General features: G+C 41.5%; 1 protein-coding gene across 2 annotated transcripts in view; it reads left to right on the forward strand.

Annotated features, from left to right (window-relative positions):
- The window catches only part of cntn3a.1 (contactin 3a, tandem duplicate 1), a 136,415-nt gene extending 115,642 nt beyond the window's left edge, over positions 1–20,773 (forward strand). Inside the window, exons 14-23 of one of the 2 annotated variants that reach the window (XM_083769096.1) lie at positions 4,248–4,365; positions 5,605–5,763; positions 6,623–6,772; positions 7,108–7,178; positions 8,275–8,509; positions 9,987–10,102; positions 10,838–11,024; positions 12,360–12,472; positions 17,081–17,249; positions 19,375–20,773. In XM_083769096.1, coding sequence (XP_083625222.1) covers positions 4,248–4,365; positions 5,605–5,763; positions 6,623–6,772; positions 7,108–7,178; positions 8,275–8,509; positions 9,987–10,102; positions 10,838–11,024; positions 12,360–12,472; positions 17,081–17,249; positions 19,375–19,466 — 1,410 coding nt within the window. In that variant the 3' untranslated portion in view covers positions 19,467–20,773. The remainder of the gene's footprint in view (positions 1–4,247; positions 4,366–5,604; positions 5,764–6,622; positions 6,773–7,107; positions 7,179–8,274; positions 8,510–9,986; positions 10,103–10,837; positions 11,025–12,359; positions 12,473–17,080; positions 17,250–19,374) is intronic. The other variant, XM_083769097.1, reaches the window with a different exon arrangement.

Here is a 20,773-nt window from a genome sequence, read left to right on the forward strand (position 1 = left end):
GCATGTAAGCCTTATAAATGGATGGCCCTACCAGACCAGGTCCATCTTTTAAAGAGTTCCAGATGAGCTATTTAAATGGTGATTAACACATGTGGCTTCCGTATCTTCCAGGAAGTACAGTATTGAATTATTGTTCATTATGAATAATATCAAATTCGTTTTTTTTGTTGTCTATTGACAAAAGCACCAGCCAAGGGATCCAAGATTCAATGCTCAGTCATGCGCTGGATTTGATCATCATAGCCAAATATATTTCTCTTTTAATTATGAAAAGCAATTATAAGGTCCTGGCTTCTCATCACCTCAGCTTGATTCTGCTTTCACTCAGGATCACGAGCAGCAGCAAGTGCTTCATAATTGTGTTTACCGCCACAGTTCAGTTGAGCACTTGACTTGTGCGCCATACACTTGACATGATGTTGACATGTTGTGGTTGGGAAGCTAGTTACTCATGACTCGTGATCAGAAAAACAGTTTAAATTGACTTTCATTATCTGTTTGGCAGAGGCTAAGACAGAGATAAAGAGCACCGTAATTATTTTGTTTGTGAGCAGTGACATTTTTCCTTTTCGTTTTTTGCCTCTCTCGTAGAGCAAATTTAGAGGAAGCTTTTCAGTGTACACCAATGAGCAGATACTGTAGTTAATTGTTACATGTCATTGCTAAATAAATTTAAATACGGTGGCACAGCACAGCCACAAGTCAAGTACTGCCCACACTCATATCAATTCTACACACTTGGGAATTTTAGTAATAAAACCTACTGTTATGCTTGCAATATTGCTAGCCCTTAATCTGCATGAGGGGTGGGTGGGCTTCACTCAGTCGAAAATCTTTGATGTATCAAAATAACACAGGCTTTAACAGCACCTGGAGAAGATAAGAAGTGACTATGATACCATCTGGGTGGCCACGATGCTTAATATAGACAAGTATGTTCCTTTGGAGTATAAGAAACTAGCATTACACACGCAATATAGGAAAAACTGAAACCGCACCATTAATGTAAAGCTGCTGCGAATTACAGTAAGTCCCAGTTTGCTGGGGCAGAGGTAGTATAAAGTATATAAAGTATAAAGAGTTTTTCAGATCCGTCTTGCTAAATGAATCGCTCCCACTCTTACTTCCAACTTTGTTACAGTGAAATAAAAATGGCTGTGTTGGAGCCCCTTTATGAGAGTCACACAAGTTTACATCTGGCTTCCTGAAGGACACAAAATAAAATAAAATTAAACTGGCGAAGACGGATACCACTCTACCTGTTCAACTACAAGTCCTTCACCCCACAATTGATTAACTCTCTTAAACTGTCAATTTAGAATAAAAAGAAACAAAATACAGATGTAAAAATGTGTAATTAATTTTCTATTTGTTGCCATTGTGTTGAGGTTCTCATATTAAATGTCATCGTAGTTTTGTGCAGCTGTACAATCTAAAGGGGCCAAACCGTTATTTAAAAACTGATTTAAAAACTGTTTCGCCAAACAACAACATGAACAGCTCCTGCCCTCTGGGAATCTCTCTCCATGGAGATTGGACAGACGTCAAAATATTGGACTCTTTCATGTCCGCCCCGAAGATACACTTTCACACTAACTATTTGCTTTGGCAAATAGTTTGTTTATTTTTGTCAATTTAAAGCGATTTTTTTTTTTGAGCAAAAGCTTAAATGTCAGTTCATTGATAATCATAACCTTGCATTTCGTCACTGTCGGGTGGAAACCTTGTATGTCCAATGGATCCACTGTAGTTATTATTTAGTTATTTAGTCACAAGCTCTTGTAAATCCCTTTAATTGGTTACATATTTAAAAAAAATCCACACTAACTTTTTTCAAAAATAGCAAGCAAAAATCACAGATCTGGCCAACTAACAATGTGTGTCACATTGTGAGCTTGTAGATCGGCTAGTTTTGCTACTTTCGAGTGACGCTATACAGTAGGATAAAGTAGGGCATTCATTTACTGAGGGGAAAAAATTGAGATAAAATGGTTTTTGCCTGATAGTAACGTTATGCAGATACGGTACTGTACTTGCAGTGTTTTAGCCATCCACCCAGGCAGGCACCCATCACTTATCCACCTAAAGTTCCTTATTGATAAGACACTTTGAGGGTCGACCCCTCCTCCCTCTGCTGGTCCCCCGCGCTGAGTGGTTGGAGAATAAAAACAGCTAGGTTTGCTGAGGTGACAACCTCACCACTTATCATTCACCGCTGCTCAATGACGTCATGTTGTAGTAATCCACCCACCGGGGAGGGTGGGTGGATAGCTAAAATTGGAGCATCGAGGGGCCTTTAGCTCTGAAAGGAAGTGCTTTAATGATTTATGGCACTCGTCAGCTTTGGCCTCATCAGATACAGTAGTAGTACAGTTTGTGAAATTTAACATTAAAGAGACTGCCGACTGAGTCACTGAGTGATGGAACTACAGCAATTACCTGAAAGAACCTGAACTAACTTTAACCACATTTATATCTGGTATTGAGGAACACACAGAAAATAACTCCAACAATAAGACGTCTTTATCCTGTGTGGATGGAAATCACTAATGTCAATCATTACAATATTCTGGATGTTATCCCGTTATGTCCGTCCACACCTGGTTTTGCAACCATATCCGTATATTAAGTTGCAGCTCATTGTGAGGTTTTGATATATTATATTTTCTTAGTCCATATGTGTGTATACATGTGTGTATATATATGCTTGTGGCATTTAAAGTTGTCAAAACATAGTGCATCTACCAGGTGCTTCAGACAATATAGGCAAAGAAACACATCTGCATCATATGCCTGATGAAAACATCTGCATCATATGCCTGATGAAAACATCTGCATCATATGCCTGATGAAAACATCTGCATCATTAGCTGATGGTCCAGGTGATTTGATTAATCCCTCTTATACCTTGCAGCGTCTTGATTTAGAATTAGAACACACACGCGCGCACACAGTAAAATCTGTCTCAAATTGCTATAGGGTGACAAAAAAAAAATCAGCATTGGAATAAAAAACAGCATAAGACCCAACTATGGAAAGAAAAGTAGTTAGAAAAAGGCTGACATGATGGAAACAATTAGGGACAATTGGGTCCCACGTTGGAAAATAAATCATCCTTTCTCAGTCCATTGTTTTTAAATGATACAATGCTCAAGGGGATATTTGCAACAACATTGTCAATGTAGCACCTTCCTGTCAATCAGTCAAGTCAAAAAGTCAGCCAGGCAGTCCTGTCAAGCATTCCTCACATTTTATCGCATGGATGCATTGCCGCAGAGACTTTCACAGTGGTCTACACTACAGTATGCACAAACCTACTCTGTGCCTGTGCTGAACAGATAATGAAAACAGTATGTGAAAGGAAATGTTATTCTATATATCCAAGTGCCACACTCCTTATACTGCAAGTATGAGGATTTGTAAAACTTTTTCAGGTTGGTTTAAGAAACCAATCTTGCCAGGAAATCATTCCATCCACCATTAAGACATTTTAAGGCTGTCATACAATTCTGAAGATAATCTCTCAAAAATCTCCCTGGCGTTACATCACAGTCATTATTGAATCTTACAGCCTGTTTCACAGTAGCCAACTATTCTAGATGAGACATAAAATGTAACACCAGCTGTAGTCCAAGGATAATCAAAATGGGATGAGATGGAATAAAAGGATCTGGCTGAAAGGAGCCTTTAAATTCTACACAAAGAAAGTCCTCATAATTCACCAGGAACACCTGAACCTGCACCTGCACTTGTCGAGTCCTTGGGTTCTCGTCATAACCTTTTCTTTTATTATTTAAAGCAGACAAATGCCAAAAGAAATCACGATGGCATTGTGATCATACTTTGCTGTGTTTTCATTTCATTTTTGCAATTATTGAATAGCAAGGTTGTGATTGTGACAGGTTGTATATTTGAACCACCAGTCCACCACACTATCCACCCTTATGTGGACTACTTTTCCTTTGTGGATCTACCATGTGGATTGTTGCCTCAGTTGCCGTTGTCTTGCTATGTTTTGCACCTTATGTCTAACCTCACGTCTGCCACTATGTGCACAACGTACTGATTCGTTGCCACTCTTTTACAACTTAATATTTATATTTATACTTTTATTATGTCTAACCTAATGTATACCTGCTGCTTATTTATGCTACGTGCATACAGTATAATTAGATTTTCCTTTCCACCCGTAAACCTGTGATGTGACAATACAACCGATTGGAATTCTTCTGATTCTGTGTTGACAGCGCTCAGCGGGTGACATCATGATCCGCAACATTCAGCTACGGCATGCTGGGAAGTATACATGCGCCGTTCAGACCAAGGTGGACAGTGTCTCCATCGCTACTGATGTGGTGGTCAGAGGTAGGTCAACTCTACTACTGATGAACTAACTACTGATGTGGTGGTCAGAGGTAGGTCAACTCTACTACTGATGAACTAACTACTGATGTGGTGGTCAGAGGTAGGTCAACTCTACTACTGATGAACTAACTACTGATGTGGTGGTCACAGGTAGGTCAACTCTACTACTGATGAACTAACTACTGATGTGGTGGTCAGAGGTAGGTCAACTCTACTACTGATGAACTAACTACTGATGTGGTGGTCAGAGGTAGGTCAACTCTACTACTGATGAACTAACTACTGATGTGGTGGTCAGAGGTAGGTCAACTCTACTACTGATGAACTAACTACTGATGTGGTGGTCAGAGGTAGGTCAACTCTACTACTGATGAACTAACTACTGATGTGGTGGTCACAGGTAGGTCAACTCTACTACTGATGAACTAACTACTGATGTGGTGGTCACAGGTAGGTCAACTCTACTACTGATGAACTAACTACTGATGTGGTGGTCAGAGGTAGGTCAACTCTACTACTGATGAACTAACTACTGATGTGGTGGTCAGAGGTAGGTCAACTCTACTACTGATGAACTAACTGCTGATGTGGTGGTCAGAGGTAGGTCAACTCTACTACTGATGAACTAACTACTGATGTGGTGGTCAGAGGTAGGTCAACTCTACTACTGATGAACTTACTACTGATGTGGTGGTCAAAGGTAGGTCAACTCTACTACTGATGAACTAACTGCTGATGTGGTGGTCAGAGGTAGGTCAACTCTACTACTGATGAACTAACTACTGATGTGGTGGTCAGAGGTAGGTCAACTCTACTACTGATGAACTAACTGCTGATGTGGTGGTCAGAGGTAGGTCATCTCTACTACTGATGTGGTGGTCAGAGGTAGGTCAACTCGGCTAACTAAAGTAAACACCTTACAGATCTAGTGTGTACATTAAGAGATGACATTGTCACACACACACACACACACACACACACACACACACACACACACACATTTACATCCTTGAGATATAGCCTAGCTAATCATTCTATTACAGCAGCTGTAAGCATGAGCAAATTATACTCCCATTATGCGTCTCTTTATTACTCATCCGTGCATTTATATGTTGTGCATGCACCGTAGCTGACACTTTGATCACATTTTAACAATTACAACAATGCGGACAAGAGCAGTCACAGCAATATTGGTAATGTCAATTTAAAGTGTAAAACAACTTTCTTATGTCCATGTAGGTCCCCCGGGCCCCCCTGTGGAGTTTCAGGTGACGGAGATGACAGAGTCTACTGCCGCTCTGTCCTGGGGACCTGGTCTGGACAACCACAGCCCCGTCCTCAGTCACACTATCCAGGCCAGAACGCCATTCTCCCTGGGCTGGCAAGCCGTCACTACAGGTAAGAACAGCCTTGAATGGCGTTCATCTACTGGACTACTGCAGTAGCCGAACCAGCTCAGTGGCCTTGTGGTTAGAGTGGTGTCCGCCCTGGGACTGGGAGCTCGGGGTTTGGTATGACCCCGGCCGGGTCATACCAAAGACTAAAAAGCACTCAGCATAAAGGGTTGGATTGGGGGTAAGTCCCTGCGACATACTATAGCGTCATGTCCAGGGGGTGTACTTGTACATCATGTCCAGGGAGTGTACCCGTACATCAAGCTGCCTCACGCTACAGAAACGGGAGATAGGCTCCTGCTTCATGGCTCGACAAGGCTTATTTACTTACTCACTGCAGTAGCCATTGTGAGAATTTGCCATTGTGCACAGAGTACACACGCACGTGTATTCTACATCTATCTTGCAATACAACAGCAGAACAATATATTCTTGAAATCAAATTTGTGTATTGCAATTGTCTTCTAAATTATTGTGTAACTTTCAGCGTCAGAATAGTGAGGAAAAAGTTAATCCTGTCTATGCGGCAAAAACACATTAGCTCTTGAGGCATGTAGTGGAAAAATGGGACTTCTTCAGTTGTTACAGGGGATGCCTGGGTGAGATGCCGCCGATGAAATAATATCCTAGCATATTTTTCATAACATAACATGAATTAGGTGAAAGAACACATCGCCTACTCGGTTGAATTACAGTGGCAGAGCCATGCACACGGTAAAATCCTCAGTGTTCATTTATCCAGTTGCAACACTTGAGATTGTCCAAATTTGATTCTGCTTGTACACTCTTGAGTTAAATGAATACACAGAGGATACTGTGCACTCTTTTGATGAGGTTATTTGTGTGTGGTGTGTGTGTCTCAGTGCCAGAGATGCTGTGGGGGAAGCAGCTGTCAGCCAGCGTCATTGACCTTAGTCCCTGGGTGGAGTACGAGTTCAGAGTCCTGGCCACCAACGCCATAGGGACAGGAGAGCCCAGCAAACCGTCCAAGAAAGCCAGAACCAAAGAAATGCGTACGTGTACAATTCTGCTTACACTTTTAGCCACTTAAGCCCTATTTTCCACGTATATAAACCGATATACGGCCTCTCACAACACGTCCAAAAACGAATACAAAATGCACATACTGTACTGGTACAATTTTCAACTTTGTATAACTTTTTATTTGAGAATGGGACGATATTGAGGCCGATTCTGATGATTTTGGTGATCACCATATCATCGTGATCGATATATTCATCAAAATCATACTCATAATTGGAATGAGATATGATTTGATATGATTATTGCGTTTGTGATATTGATGAAGTAAAAACCATACCTCCCAAAACGATGCTTGATCTCTCAGCTCCAAGGGCGACTCCTGCCAGAGTGAATGGAGGTGGTGGAGGTCGATCTGAACTGGTCATCACTTGGGAGGTAAACTTTTCTTTCTGTGGAATAACAAAATAATGCATTTTATTTATAATGCACTTTATATTTGGACAAATGTCAAAGTGATACGATAAACATTTGCATAAAAACTAGCTCTGTTCCATAGCGTTAGTTCTCCTTAACGCGATTTGGCCACTCTTTCTATTAAATGGAATTGGAATGACATTTTTCTATTGACAAGATCTGCAGATGGAAGCACAGCAGTAACAATTATTATTTTCCGTCCTGTGCAATATTTCATTTTCTGTCCAAAGTGTATTTTAGAAGGTGGGGGTTGAGAGTCTCATTGAGTGGTGCAACCACTCCAAGGAACAGCAATGTCCGTGTTGTTAACCTATGTGACTATGTTTGTGACTATGAGTACCCGTAGGGGCAAAAGTGGCGCTGTTGTGCCAGAAACACAGAGAGAGAGAGATAGTGCTGCACTGTTGCCTGCTAATGAGAGAGAGAGAGAGGTCGCATAGTGTTACGGAGAACTCCTAACACTACGGAGCAGAGCTACATAAAATTCACTACACCACTGTAAGAAATGTAATTGCAATTTGCAAATATCCACACACACAGCTGGGAGCTGAACTGGGAAGAATAGTGTGTTATGTCCTCCCGGTAAGGCTCCTCACTGCCAGGTGAGAAGAAGTGAACTGTTGGCGACACGTGAATCGGAGGAGACACATGCTTGCCTACACCCTCCCTAATTAACCAAATATGGGGCTGCAGTGAATCAGGCAGTAGAGCGGCCGTCTTGAAATCTCCAAAGGTTTCAGGTTAGATTCCCGGCTCCTCCTGACAAAGTGTCGAAATGTCCTTGAGCAAGCCACAGCAAAACCCCTGAGCAGGCCATCGGTGTGTGAATGGGTGAATGTGAAATACATTGTAATGTAAAGTGCTTTGGAGAAAAGCGCTATATAAATAGTCCATTTATTTACCATTTACCAACCCGTAGCGGTCAGCAGCGACAAGGGACTACAGTGGGAATTGGCATAATGACTACATTTGGATAGAAAAAAAAGGAGAAAAAAAAAAAACGTTTACACTAGACGTCCTGAGTCATTGCTCTGAGTCATTTCACACCTTCCTACAGCCGGTTCCCGAGGAACAACAGAGTGGCCCTGGCTTTGGATATGTGGTGGCGTTCCGCCCGCATGGAGCCCAGGGCTGGATGCAGGCCGCCGTCACATCCCCGGAGGCATCCAGATATGTCTTCAAGAACGAGAGTATTCCTCCCTTCTCTCCGTACCAGGTCAAAGTAGGGGTGTACAACAACAAGGGAGAAGGTCCCTTTGGGCCCGTGACAACCATCTACTCAGCTGAGGAAGGTACAGTATATCAGTATGCTTCAGTCATAGTTTCTATTTTGCATAAGAAAATCTTCAAGGATTTTGCTGTGTGATGCTACTTCAATATTAGGTTAGTTGTGAATGAGGCATTAAAATGCGTCATGATTGTATTATAACTTAGCACATATAAGCATATTATAGCCTGCACAGTTTCATCACAAATGCACCATGAAGGCCTTATAAGGACGCACTTCTACAGCATGCAGAGGGTTGGATGTTCCACTAGTTAAACTAAACTACAGTGTGATGTACTGTAGGCCAGTGATTCCCAAATTGGGGTCCGGGGACCCCCAGTGGTCCTTGAGAAAGTTCCAGGGGGTCCCCAGCTGAATGATAGATTAGGACCAAACGGTTCCATTTGGTTCCATTTGTACACACTCAGAGTTAAATTAAGTTTGATTTTGCAATATACATTGGGGTCCCAGAGATAGGAATGCCATTAAAGGGGGGTCCGTAGATGCATGTCAAACTGCGGGTTTGCAATTAAACAGGTTGAGAATCTCTGCTAGAGCCGTAAACATCTTCTCTTATGGGGGGTCCCTGGCATATCTTTTCAAATGGGGGTCCACGGGCTAATTAGTTTCATTTTGGGGGTCCTTGACATGAAACTATTTGAGAACCACTGAACTGATGTAGGCAATATGAAATATTGCACGATAAAAAAGAACCTCAAAGTGAGGTTGAAATGTTGTACTGTACAATTAAATCATTTTGGGAGCAATTGCACAGATATAATAATCTCTTCTAGCTCGATATTCTAATTTGGTTCAAGTGTGAAACATTATGCAATTCTTCTAAACACATTTGCAGTGCAGTAAAATATCAAACACATTTTAAATTAGCAATCGCCTATTTAAGTTTGCCACTAGCTAAAACGATTGAAATGGTAAACGTGTGTCTATTGTAATTGTCCTAACTTAGTCATATATAAACATTATAAATTAATAAATATATATATATAAAAGCCAGATACAGTTCGTAGTGTATGAGTTTAACAGCATTCAGGCACATGCAGGTTTTACTCAGAGCCTTTAGCCATTAACAAAAGAACAAAAGAGCTTCAAGATATGATTAATTTACAATGTGATTTGCTGGTGTTGATGGCTAGTTATGTCTTGTGAAAATAAAGTATAAATTGTCTTAAAGTACAGTATTAAAGACATTTTATGATGCATGTGAAGCTTGCACACTTATAACGCAGCCATGAAACCTTGCCTTATGCACAGCTGTCGTTTTTCAAGTGTTTGATTCCTTGTTGTATTCCTTGTATGTGTGAATGCACGTGGGCCAACAAACAGATTCAGAGGAGTGTGAAACAAATGCTCTGCCAATATCCACACCTTCAGAATTAACTCAATACTGAAACCATTAGGCCAACAAGCTGTGAAACCAACATAATTACACTGTACTCCGTTTCTACATCCCTATCCCTGTTCTCCTCCTCCATGCTTCTCAGAGCCCAGCAGAGCTCCAGTACGACTGAAGGCGAAGAGTGTGTCAGCTTCCGAGGTGGAGGTCACCTGGAAGCCCCTCACCTGGAGCAACAACCGCAGACGTATCCTGGGATATGAGGTCAGGACAGCATATGCCCACACACATGCCAACAGTTGTATTCACGCTACATGCAGCGTTAACTGATGCAGGTCTAACAGTCGAAACGTTTCATCTCTAATAAAGTGTATAATACGAGTTTGAGAACAGTGTGCGGGAGTTCTCTCTTTTTCGGCCTATCGATATTTCCTCCTACACACCCGTCTATGCAGAACTGAAGGTGTGCATGAGCCTTTACAGTCAAGAAAGGCAACATACTGTAGAAATGGACACAGCTAACATTTCTGCGATATTTAGACTTTCCTCACTGCAATACCAGTTGACCTTTTGAGACATTGTCTTTGTCTTGTATACGAGTATACATGGGAGCCACTAATCAATGCGAGCACTTTCAAGCCCCCACAGGACTCCCAATGCACAAGTCTAGAGTTGGTGTGTTATGTGATAACAGTATGCTTCCAGTAATATTTACCGATGCAGCCAACCAGCCATTTCAGAATTACCATTTTATACTTGCCTCCAGGAGGCAAGCATATCTCTCCCTTTTTAACTGCCAAAAGTAAAAAAAATTGTACTATTCGGTCGTGACTCACTGGAGCTGCAATGCACTAATGTAACGCTGCTGTATTACATTAAAGAAATAATTTAAAGTAGATATAGAGGCAGCATAAATGTTTAAAGAGTGGACATGTACAATGGCTGTCATTGTGCGTGTGCCAAGGAAGGATAACCTGTATTTTCGGTGCTGTATTACAGCTGCGGTACTCGAACGAAAGAGATAAGCAGGACACAGCCAGTGTGATCAGAACGGTGGGGAACAGGACGGCGGTGCTCGTCAGGGACCTGGAGGGCAGCACTACCTACTACGTCTCTCTGCGAGCCTATAACAGTGCCGGGGTGGGCCCACAGAGTGCCATCGTCAATGTCACAACCAAGAAACCACGTAAGCAAGGGTCACCATCACCAACGTACACAGACAAATGTGTCTGTGGCAAAGACTTGGGGCTCCATCTTGCGCCACCCTTATCCCTTATCCCTAAACATATTTTCCCTTTTTTTACTATTTTGAAAAACATTTTAAAATAGTTCAACTAGCCGATCTACATCGAGACATTGTGAGCTTGCAGATCGGCTATTTGAACTATTTTAAAATGTTTGTTTAAATAGTAAAGAATTGCAAATTAGTTTAGGGATAAGGGTTAAGGGCCCTTGGTCTTGTCCATGGACAATTTTAGATTTTCTGTTTTACACACCATTTCAATGGTCTAATTTATCATAACACCCACTTACTGAATGTAGAGTCTCCAGGTTTTCTCCAGAATAAGTATGGCAATTATGTATTATGCCACTGTGGCACATTAGGTGTCCACTAGTACTAGAGGTTCTCAAATGTTTTATTTGCAAAGACCCCCTTTAACTCTGTTCAAATGCTGTTGTTCCATTTGAACACAGTTCCAGATCTGTTAGTCATTCAGGGCTATCAATTTGTGTTTCTGGTAATATTATTGTACACTCATTTTGTATGTCCGTGGCAAAAATGGAATGTTGACAAAAATGTCCACCACAAGCCAACATGGTGATGGCCTCTGCACGTAAGGAAGGACTGCTGCTTAGACATTGTGATCACGAAGCAACACGCACACACTAGCCGTCTCCCTTATTTTGTACTTATTGAATAATAGAATAGCTAGTCATGTCTTTGGATATAGTGGTTGCTGATGTTTATGAGAGGTGTCACAGGAGATGTCTCTTCCCGGTGAGCTATATGATTTTGCAGCACCACATAAATGTGTGCATGTTTTGCTTTTATACCATGATACCCCTTCCTTCATGAAAGAAAGAGACAGGGAAACGCACCATTAGTTCACCTGCAATTTGTTGCCACTTTTCAACACTCTAGTCACATTCTATGACATGAATATGATAGACTATATTGCCACTTTGCAGCCACTTTGCAGCCAATGAGGGCACCATTACATGTACTACATTTCTTTATTATGACACCAAGGTAACTTTAGCTGTAAAAACAAATATGGACTATTAACAGGAATTGTTCCCCATCTCGTCCTCTCCAGTACCCAGCACAAGTGCTAGGAACCAAGCTCTTACACCCACTCATTCAGTAACTTCAGACTGTTGCTGCCAGCTCCCTACCGTGGGGATGATAAGCTGATAATGAGAAAGCTCCTTCACGCCGAGTCAGTTCTGGATGTTACTCCATATTGATCGTTGGTTGTTTTTCTGACTCGGCTCTATCCCCCCCTTTCCCCCCCTGCAGCTCCCAGCCAGGCCCCAGTCAAGATCATGTGGAACACATCCAATTCCAAGGTTATCCTGAAATGGGACCAAGTTCATGCCCTGGAGAATGAATCCGAGGTCACGGGATATAAGGTACAGTAAAGGAAGGGAGTTTTGCACAGCTTTAGGGGATTGCCTGCTGCGTGTGCTCCATTGAAGATATGGCTGCAGCTCTGTGACGAGTGAATGGGACTATGGATTAGACCGTAATGGGGAATGACCCATAGGAGCCTCACAGCCATGGCAGCCTGTCAAGTGATCCAATGCCTTGACTGGGTCAAAACCTAGTAGGCTGTATGGTTAGACTGCTGGAGAGTTTTAACATGAAATGACATTGAACAAACAGTTGGCTAACTGGTAGCCCTCACCAACTTACTAGCAGTTGCCGGTAGTGTACGTGACTCGCCGGTCGGAGACAATGGAGGACGTCCTTGTGTTGTCATCATTTCATCATTTTTGGGACCACGGTCGAGATCATGGATTTCACAATGCCACGCCAGACTTCCCGGTCCTTCATTGCCATCCCCAGTTCCTGCTTACTGATGCATGTGTCCCTAGCGATGACATCAGGGAACGACAGTTTCCTTCCTCTGGTCTGCTTTGAGGCAGGATTCCAAAGAAGGGAAGATATAACCTCATTGTCAGCTCTGTAACAGTGGCCGGCATTTTTGTTTTGTAATGATGCAGGGTTTTTTGCTCTCAAAAACAAGTGTTGTATGATCTCTGCAAGCAAAGAAAACCACCAATGAGAAATATGCACAGCAGTATAGCCAAAGGAAATAATCTCAGCAACAGTCAATGACTAATTATCACATGGATAAAAATAAATTAAAACTTACTCCTGTTATCACACAGAGGCAAATAAACTAAATTATTACCATCTTCAAGCTATTAAAATACCCCTCACTGGGGCAATGTGCTTGTAGGAAATGCTCAAGGCAATCAAACAATCACCTTGTTCTCTATACAGCGCTACAGCACATTCCCAAATCAACCCATATTTACCAACACAGACACACAAACTTAGTAACACAAATTGAAATTGTTGCACAGGTTACTCACATTGTTATTCACGCTGTGCACAACACTTGAAATTACTCTGTTGGGTTGCAGGCCCTTTCGACCACAAAGGCACCAACTCATGCAACAGTGCCAATGAGCCGTTAGGCTGGCCAAGTTAGCTGCTGGAAATGAGTACAAACAAAAGGTGTGTTTAACTGTTTATTCACAAAGATGGCAGAAAATGGTGCCAAAAAGACAGGCACTACAAAACAACTGACATAATGAGTGCTGTCCACTGGCAGCCTTTTATACTCAGCTGGAGGCAATGAGTCTGGACTCCACCATGTCAAGGGGTAGGCCTATATACACAACAAACATACAAACACACAACACCTTTAACTCAAATTATATTGAACATCTCCATGAACTACACAGATATGGTATTCCTTCTTTAATGATTCATTTTTCACACTAGTAAACAATAAGCAACATACAACATAAACAATGAATGACAAAAGCACATCACGGTACATCAAAACCCCCCTCTGCCATTCTAATATGGTCCAGCCCAATCACACTGGAAGAGAGAGAGAGAGAGAGAGAGAGAGAGAGAGAGACAGAGTGCAGGCACACTGTAGCGTCACAAAGATGCCAAAAGCCGTTTCTGGGAATCTGGCCGACGTGGAATTCTGCCGTGTTGGTGGAGCTTAATTTCCATCCACCAGCTGTCTAAAAACCAGGAAGAGATGCCTGCCACGAGCGGCTTTTTGACGCTCAAGTGTGCTTACACCCAGAGAGAGACTTGTAATTAAGCTTTAGCACAGCTTAAAGCAGGGGTTCTCAAAGTTTTTGGCTGGGGACCCCCGAAAATGCTTTGGCCATGTCTCGCAAACCCCTCCCCGCCCCCCTCCCCACCACCAATACAAATTGACTGATACAATATAACTTAATAATAGAGAAAATACGATCATAAATAAATACTGAAACCAGATATAACAAGTAAGACGCGCAAACGCGGGAAGCGAACGCAGCTCGTGTGTGTGTGGTTGTGTGTGTGTGTGTGTGTGTGTGTGTGCTACAGCTGCGCCCTGTGTGTGTGTGTGTGTGTGTGTGTGTGTGCTACAGCTGCGCCCTCTGGTGGCGGGCGGGTGGTGTAACAGCGTGACACACACACACACACACACACACACACACACAGACATTCAGCCCTTGCTGTCATAGTAAGTGGCTCACTGCGTTCGCAATCATTAAGGAAAGTTTATGCATGCACTGTGTACTATGACTAAGCACTTTGGATAATAACATCATATCCTGTGTTTGTAAAACTGTAAACTCTAAATTTCCATTTTCCAGTTCCAGTTTTCTTTCTTTTTTTTATAATTTGGGGACCCCCCAAAATAATTTGGCGACCCCCAGGTTCAGAACCCCTGGCTTAAAGGTCCACTTCACCACTTTTCAACCTACCTTCATATAATCGGTCCTCCTCACTAATGTTCATGATAAAATGCCACCATTTTTATCTACTCAGTCTGTGTCTTGATTAATTGACTACAGAGGGTATGTGCGTGACATCATCATTAAACCCGGAATGTATGCAGGAGGGCCTACTGAGTGACAAAAAGTACTTTCTGGCCTTGACAGCCCATACATACAAACAAAATATCTGATCTGATTGCATTAAACAACGTTAAACAATGTTAAACTCACTTTGCCACTTGATTTGCCATTCACTTTATGCATGCGCATACCCTTTATTCACAGTTTGTAGAATGGGTACAGTTCAACGAAAGTACAGGTTTATACAAAATCTGCTACAAGGATAAAACCAGAAAAAGCACTAAGACTTGTTTACATCAGGGTCCTCCATTTCAATTCATTAGAACATTTAAAGACGTACAAATATACACTTCTGGGCAAAAAAATAAATCATGGGTTGGGTTTTGGCTGCATTATCTTTGTATTGTAAATGACAGTGGAAGCAAGGGTTGATACCTTCACATGTTAACAATTGCATGTATAGAGTGCATCAATGTGGCTCTTGGCCTATACACACCAGACTACTACTAGTGTAATCTGGTGATGTCTCATGTATCATAATTGATGCAACAGTTCCCCTTTAGGTGTTTTACGTCACAAATTAGTGAGTCATGTATCATTAGTCATGTACTGTATGTAATTGGAAATTACATACATGATTGAACACAGATGAAGCATTGGCAATACCCCATACCTTTGATCTACAACATGATGAAACCACATCCAGTAATTCAAGTTACTACAAAAACTGACTACAGTACATACACAATGTAATCCTCAACTAACATTTTTGACTACTGGAGCAGTTATTTTCGCATTCTTCCAGTTGACTGTTTTTTTATCTGGGACTGAGTGACGTTCAGCAATCCCAGTAAATACAATTGCCGTCCCTTTCTAAGCAGATTATGCTAGATTGGACAAGACAGTGGATCAACAAAGTTGAATCACAAGACAGCCAAAAAGAAAAAAATTGGATTGATGCTAAATTGAATTGACATTTTTCTCCTCTGTCCTTCACCCTGTCCTCGGGAGATTTAACGCAATCATGTTAAAGCTGAGATTCAGCTTTGTCCGTTACAGAAAGCAGTACAGTACACGCAAGCCTCATCATGCATCACAGCCTTGTCTGAAGGTGACAGGACTTAGAGCTTTTCATGACGCATCAACAGGATCGCACTAGTTCTGCCCACATCACACAGACAGAGGCGTTATAGCAGTCACAGTGTTTACTATGTGCTAGCTGAATTTATATATTTTTTTAAACAAGTGGAGCTGAGTATTATTAACCAGTGTTGCGGACTCTATTTCTTTCTCCCTGTATTACCGTTTGTCCAGCACCTTGGCTAGAGTGGATGTGCATGTATTATCACCTCTGAGATGTTTTACTCTGCCCCCAACTGGACTTTGTTTAGAGGATGGAGGATCATCTGAAATGACAAGTATTTGACTATTTGGTTAGAGTATATGTGGTTAGAGTTATAAGATCTGGCACTGTTGGCGCCCGCTGGCCTAGTGGTCCAGGCGCATGCTACATATAAGCTCTGGCCTAACAGCGCGCCGCATGTTCGAGTCCCGTTCATGACGACCTTTGCTGCATGTCTCCCCCATCTCTCTCTCCCTCTTTCCTGTCATTCTTCACTTGTATCTATCAATAAAAGCAGAAAAGCCTAAAACAAATCCAAAACAAGATCTGGCACTGTCAAAACATCTCGAGGGCACGGAAATTACATCCAACCACATACCGTACACACTGTACGTGTACCATTTTCCTTTTTTTAACAGTGTATGATGATTTATTTTTTGCATAGTGTATATTTGTCTTTAAATGTTTTGATGAATTGAAAATGAAGGACACTTTTTACTGTATGTAAACAATCTTAGTGCTTTTTCTGGTTTTATCCTCTTTAAGATTTTGTACTGACCTGTACCTTCCTTGAACTGTACCCATTCTGCAAACTGAAATCAATCAATCAATCAATCGATCAATCAATCAATCAATCAATCAATCAATCAATCAATCAGCATATTGTTTGCTGTGTCTTCCTCCCACTGCACGCTATTGCTATGTTCTCATAGTCTCTCTCTCTCTCTCTCTCTCTCTCTCTCTCTCTCTCTCTCTCTCTCTCTCTCTCTCTCTCTCTCTCTCTCTCTCATATACTGTAGGTGATGTACAGGCAAGACAAACACAGCCGTCCCAGCGTGGTGGAGACCAACACCACCTCCCTGGAGTTGTCTCTGCCAGTCAACCAGGACTTTGTAATCCAGATCAAGCCCTTCAGTGAGGGAGGGGAGGGCAGCAACAGTCGCCAAATCACCATCCCTAGAGGTGCAGGTGCGTACTGGGTAGCACACCACGGATCATCGAAAGAAATAGTAATCTTGGGAGCTTAAATTGTTGTGAAACCCTGCATGCACACTTCACCACACTGGTTTGGTCATTTTAGTGTCAAGAATAAGAAGCATTCAATTGTCAAGACAGCACAGTTGCTCTTTGTATTCCTATACAGCCTGAAAACGGTGCTCATTACAGAATACTCTCACTCTGAATGACTTCCAGTTTTCACATATTTTTGTCCCCTTCTTGCACTAATAATAATGGTCTGTTTCTTGAAGGTTTTCTACTAGTCCACTATTCTATTTCTTGGCTTAACACATTTTTGTCGACCTTGGTCAATTCATTGTCTATCAATGATTCAATATCATTTTACATAATTGTAAAAAATTATGTTCTTTAAAAACGAAACAAAATGAAAACAAACAAAACAGTGCAGGGTGTGTATTGCAGTAGCTTCAAGTTGAAATCCATTCAGGGTGAAAGTAGATTGCAGTAAGACAGTGCCACCTACTGATACAGCTGTGTATCGCCAGATACCATTGTGAGCTTATTGTCCGAGCAATTTTTGACCCCCGATATGCATGGCCCCAAATAGGCCGGGCGCCGTCCTAATACTGTATCATTAACACAGACCGTTTTGTATGATCAACCTATTTTCACAAATTACAATCTTTAAAATGTACTTTAACCCATTTTGGGCGGGAACCCCTTTTGGTGTTAGCATTATGTTATGCTTTAGCTATTGAAAAATAGCAGATCTACAAGCTCATAGCGCGGCACCGAGCGCAGCACTACGAGCTTGTAGATCTGCTATTTTTGAAAAACGACTGACATAGAAACATAGCTTTTTTAGAAAACTGTCATTTTCAAACAGACATTTTTAGAATCTGATCTTAGGTCAAAATGGGGTGTACACTATTAGGTTATTATTTACCACAAAAAGAGGCTCGACCAATTGGCCCCAATGGCCTAACATACTGGGTACATATCTGGCCTAACATACTGGGTACACATCTGGCCTAACATACTGGGTACACATCTGGCCTAACATACTGGGTACACATCTGGCCTAACATACTGGGTACATATCTGGGTACATACTGGGTACACATCTGGGTACTGTACATACTGGGTACACATCTGGGTACATACTGGGTACACATCTGGGTACATACTGGGTACACATCTGGCTCAGAATCGTCTTCTCTGTTCTCCAACATACACCAGTGGTGGAAAGTAACTACCAAGTACATTTAAGTACGTTTAGGGGAGAGCCGCCAAAGGATGTAACATTTTGCACGTTTCATTTTTTTACTCAGAGATCCGTTTATCTACACATGTAATATTTTCAGGCAACGGACCTACACATGTCTGCTACCATAAACCACTTCAAGTTATTTTTTTTATAAAACAGGTCGGGAGTTATTAAACCGAACGTGGACGCTGTTCCAGTGTTACAATTGCTGCTCATGTCGGATTAATTGTAACGGCATGCATGATAAATGTAACAACGCTAAAAAACATCATTAAACATATCGTTTTCAGCTTAAAGCAATTATATTTCATTGAAGCAACTCCTTAGCATTGTTTTCATACCATGGATGTGATAAGAAAATGTATCAAAAATAAGGGAAATATTAAATAGTATCGGGTGTACCAGTTTGGGCTTCTTTTTTTTTTTTGGTCAGTTCAGTGGGGAAATACATTGATTAAACAAACGTTTGATTGATTGAGATGTACAATGTTATACAACCCTACAATAATTTTAGAATACACTACACAATACAATACAAATTTAGAACATATACTATTGGCCAATATGTCAACTGTGTAAATATGACCTATAATGGTATTGAATGGAGCCGGCGTGTGTTACAATTGATAGATGTCCCTTAAATGTCCCGTATCAAAATTTTAATTTTTTATACATTTTTGGTACTTTAATTTTCGATACCAATACATTTGTACTTTTGAATAGTGGACTTTCACTTGTAACAAGTAGCCTACTTCTACATTACCGTATTGATACTTTTAAAGTAAAAAAAAAAATCCACCATTGACATTCACACAGGGAATAGAAACTCTAATGAGTTGCTCTTCGATGTCTCAATGTCCATTCCAGGTGCCGTCGCCATAGCCGCAGCTGCAGGCCCGCCGGTCTCATCCCTGGTCCACCTTTTGCCCCTCATCCTCACAGCCAGGACTATACTATGACCGCCGCCTCTGGGGGCCAGTCAGTGCTAGAGCTGCACACCAAGAGGGAAAGACAAACTGTCCCACAAAGACAAGACCACCTGCTCCCTTCCTCTCTCTCCATCTCGCTCTCTCCCTCCTCTTCTGCCTACAAAAGCCTCTTTGTGTAGGAGATCTTTTCTTTTTCCCTTTATTTATAAAAAGGAAATATTGAAAAGAACCGCCTCTTTCAGAGGCTGCTTTTATGGAGCTGAAAAGACGTCGTGACTTGACTACAGTCTCTTTGAAACAGCTCCCCCCCATACCACTACCACTCTCTTAGTACCAATGGATTTTCTTGCAAGGTTTTTTTCCCCTCCCTTTGAGGCAAAGCGATGTTGTGACACAACAGGAGGTGTATGTTTCCTATCCTATGGGAGGATGTGTGAATTCTGTCAGATGGATATGTAACTATAATGACAATTCTTGGATGACTATCAACAGTGATGCTAACTGAGGAATAACGTTACATGGACTATAAACAGAGGACATACAGTACATAACTCATACAAGTTAGATCACATTTCGATCTGAACTTCATTCCAGACATCATTCCTTATTCTTCTTGGACATTGGGAGGCTCATACTGCACTGGGTTACTGTAAGAAACCAGAGCTACCCTGACATGGGCCTCATCGCTGTATGACTATAACATATTTTGGGACCTTCATACATTTACCTGGAATTCATCTCTTACTTTTATGAGACACCCACAGCTCATATTAGAACTTCAACAATGTGGGGAAATGTGACTGGAGTCTGGAACCAAATGACTTTATTTTTCTTCGTTATTATAATTTTTGTTTTTACAAATGGTTCTGCCTCACCTGTTGGGACATTATAAGAAACTCACATCTAATGGCTTCCATCGAGAACAAAGAGTTGTGTTGATTGATTGATGTCTTTAATATCTAATGATGTCTGACAAGCCAATTGGAAGTCATGGTGGGTGACTGGTGCCACCTTACAGTATTAGTGTACACTGTATGTATGGAATCCTCAGGTCCCAAATGAGCCTTAAGTCTTTGATTCTTTTCCATGTTATAATTTAATTAGCTTTTGTCTTTGAACATGTATTAAATATGAATCATTCTATAATTTAAGAATATATGGCCATGTGTTTGGATACATTTAGGGTTGGGGTTATTCATATTGGGCCTTTTGGGCTCAGCAATGCCTTTTTCCTGTCCATCTCCCATGATCAGCATTGTATAATGGTACAGATGATGGATAGATTTTTGAGGTGGCGTTTTACTGTCAACTGCTGTTTGGCATGAGAATGGTCAATG

This window comes from Protomyctophum parallelum (genome assembly GCF_964188405.1).
Source record: "Protomyctophum parallelum genome assembly, chromosome: 7".
In the NCBI taxonomy this organism is placed as follows: Eukaryota; Metazoa; Chordata; class Actinopteri; order Myctophiformes; family Myctophidae; genus Protomyctophum; species Protomyctophum parallelum.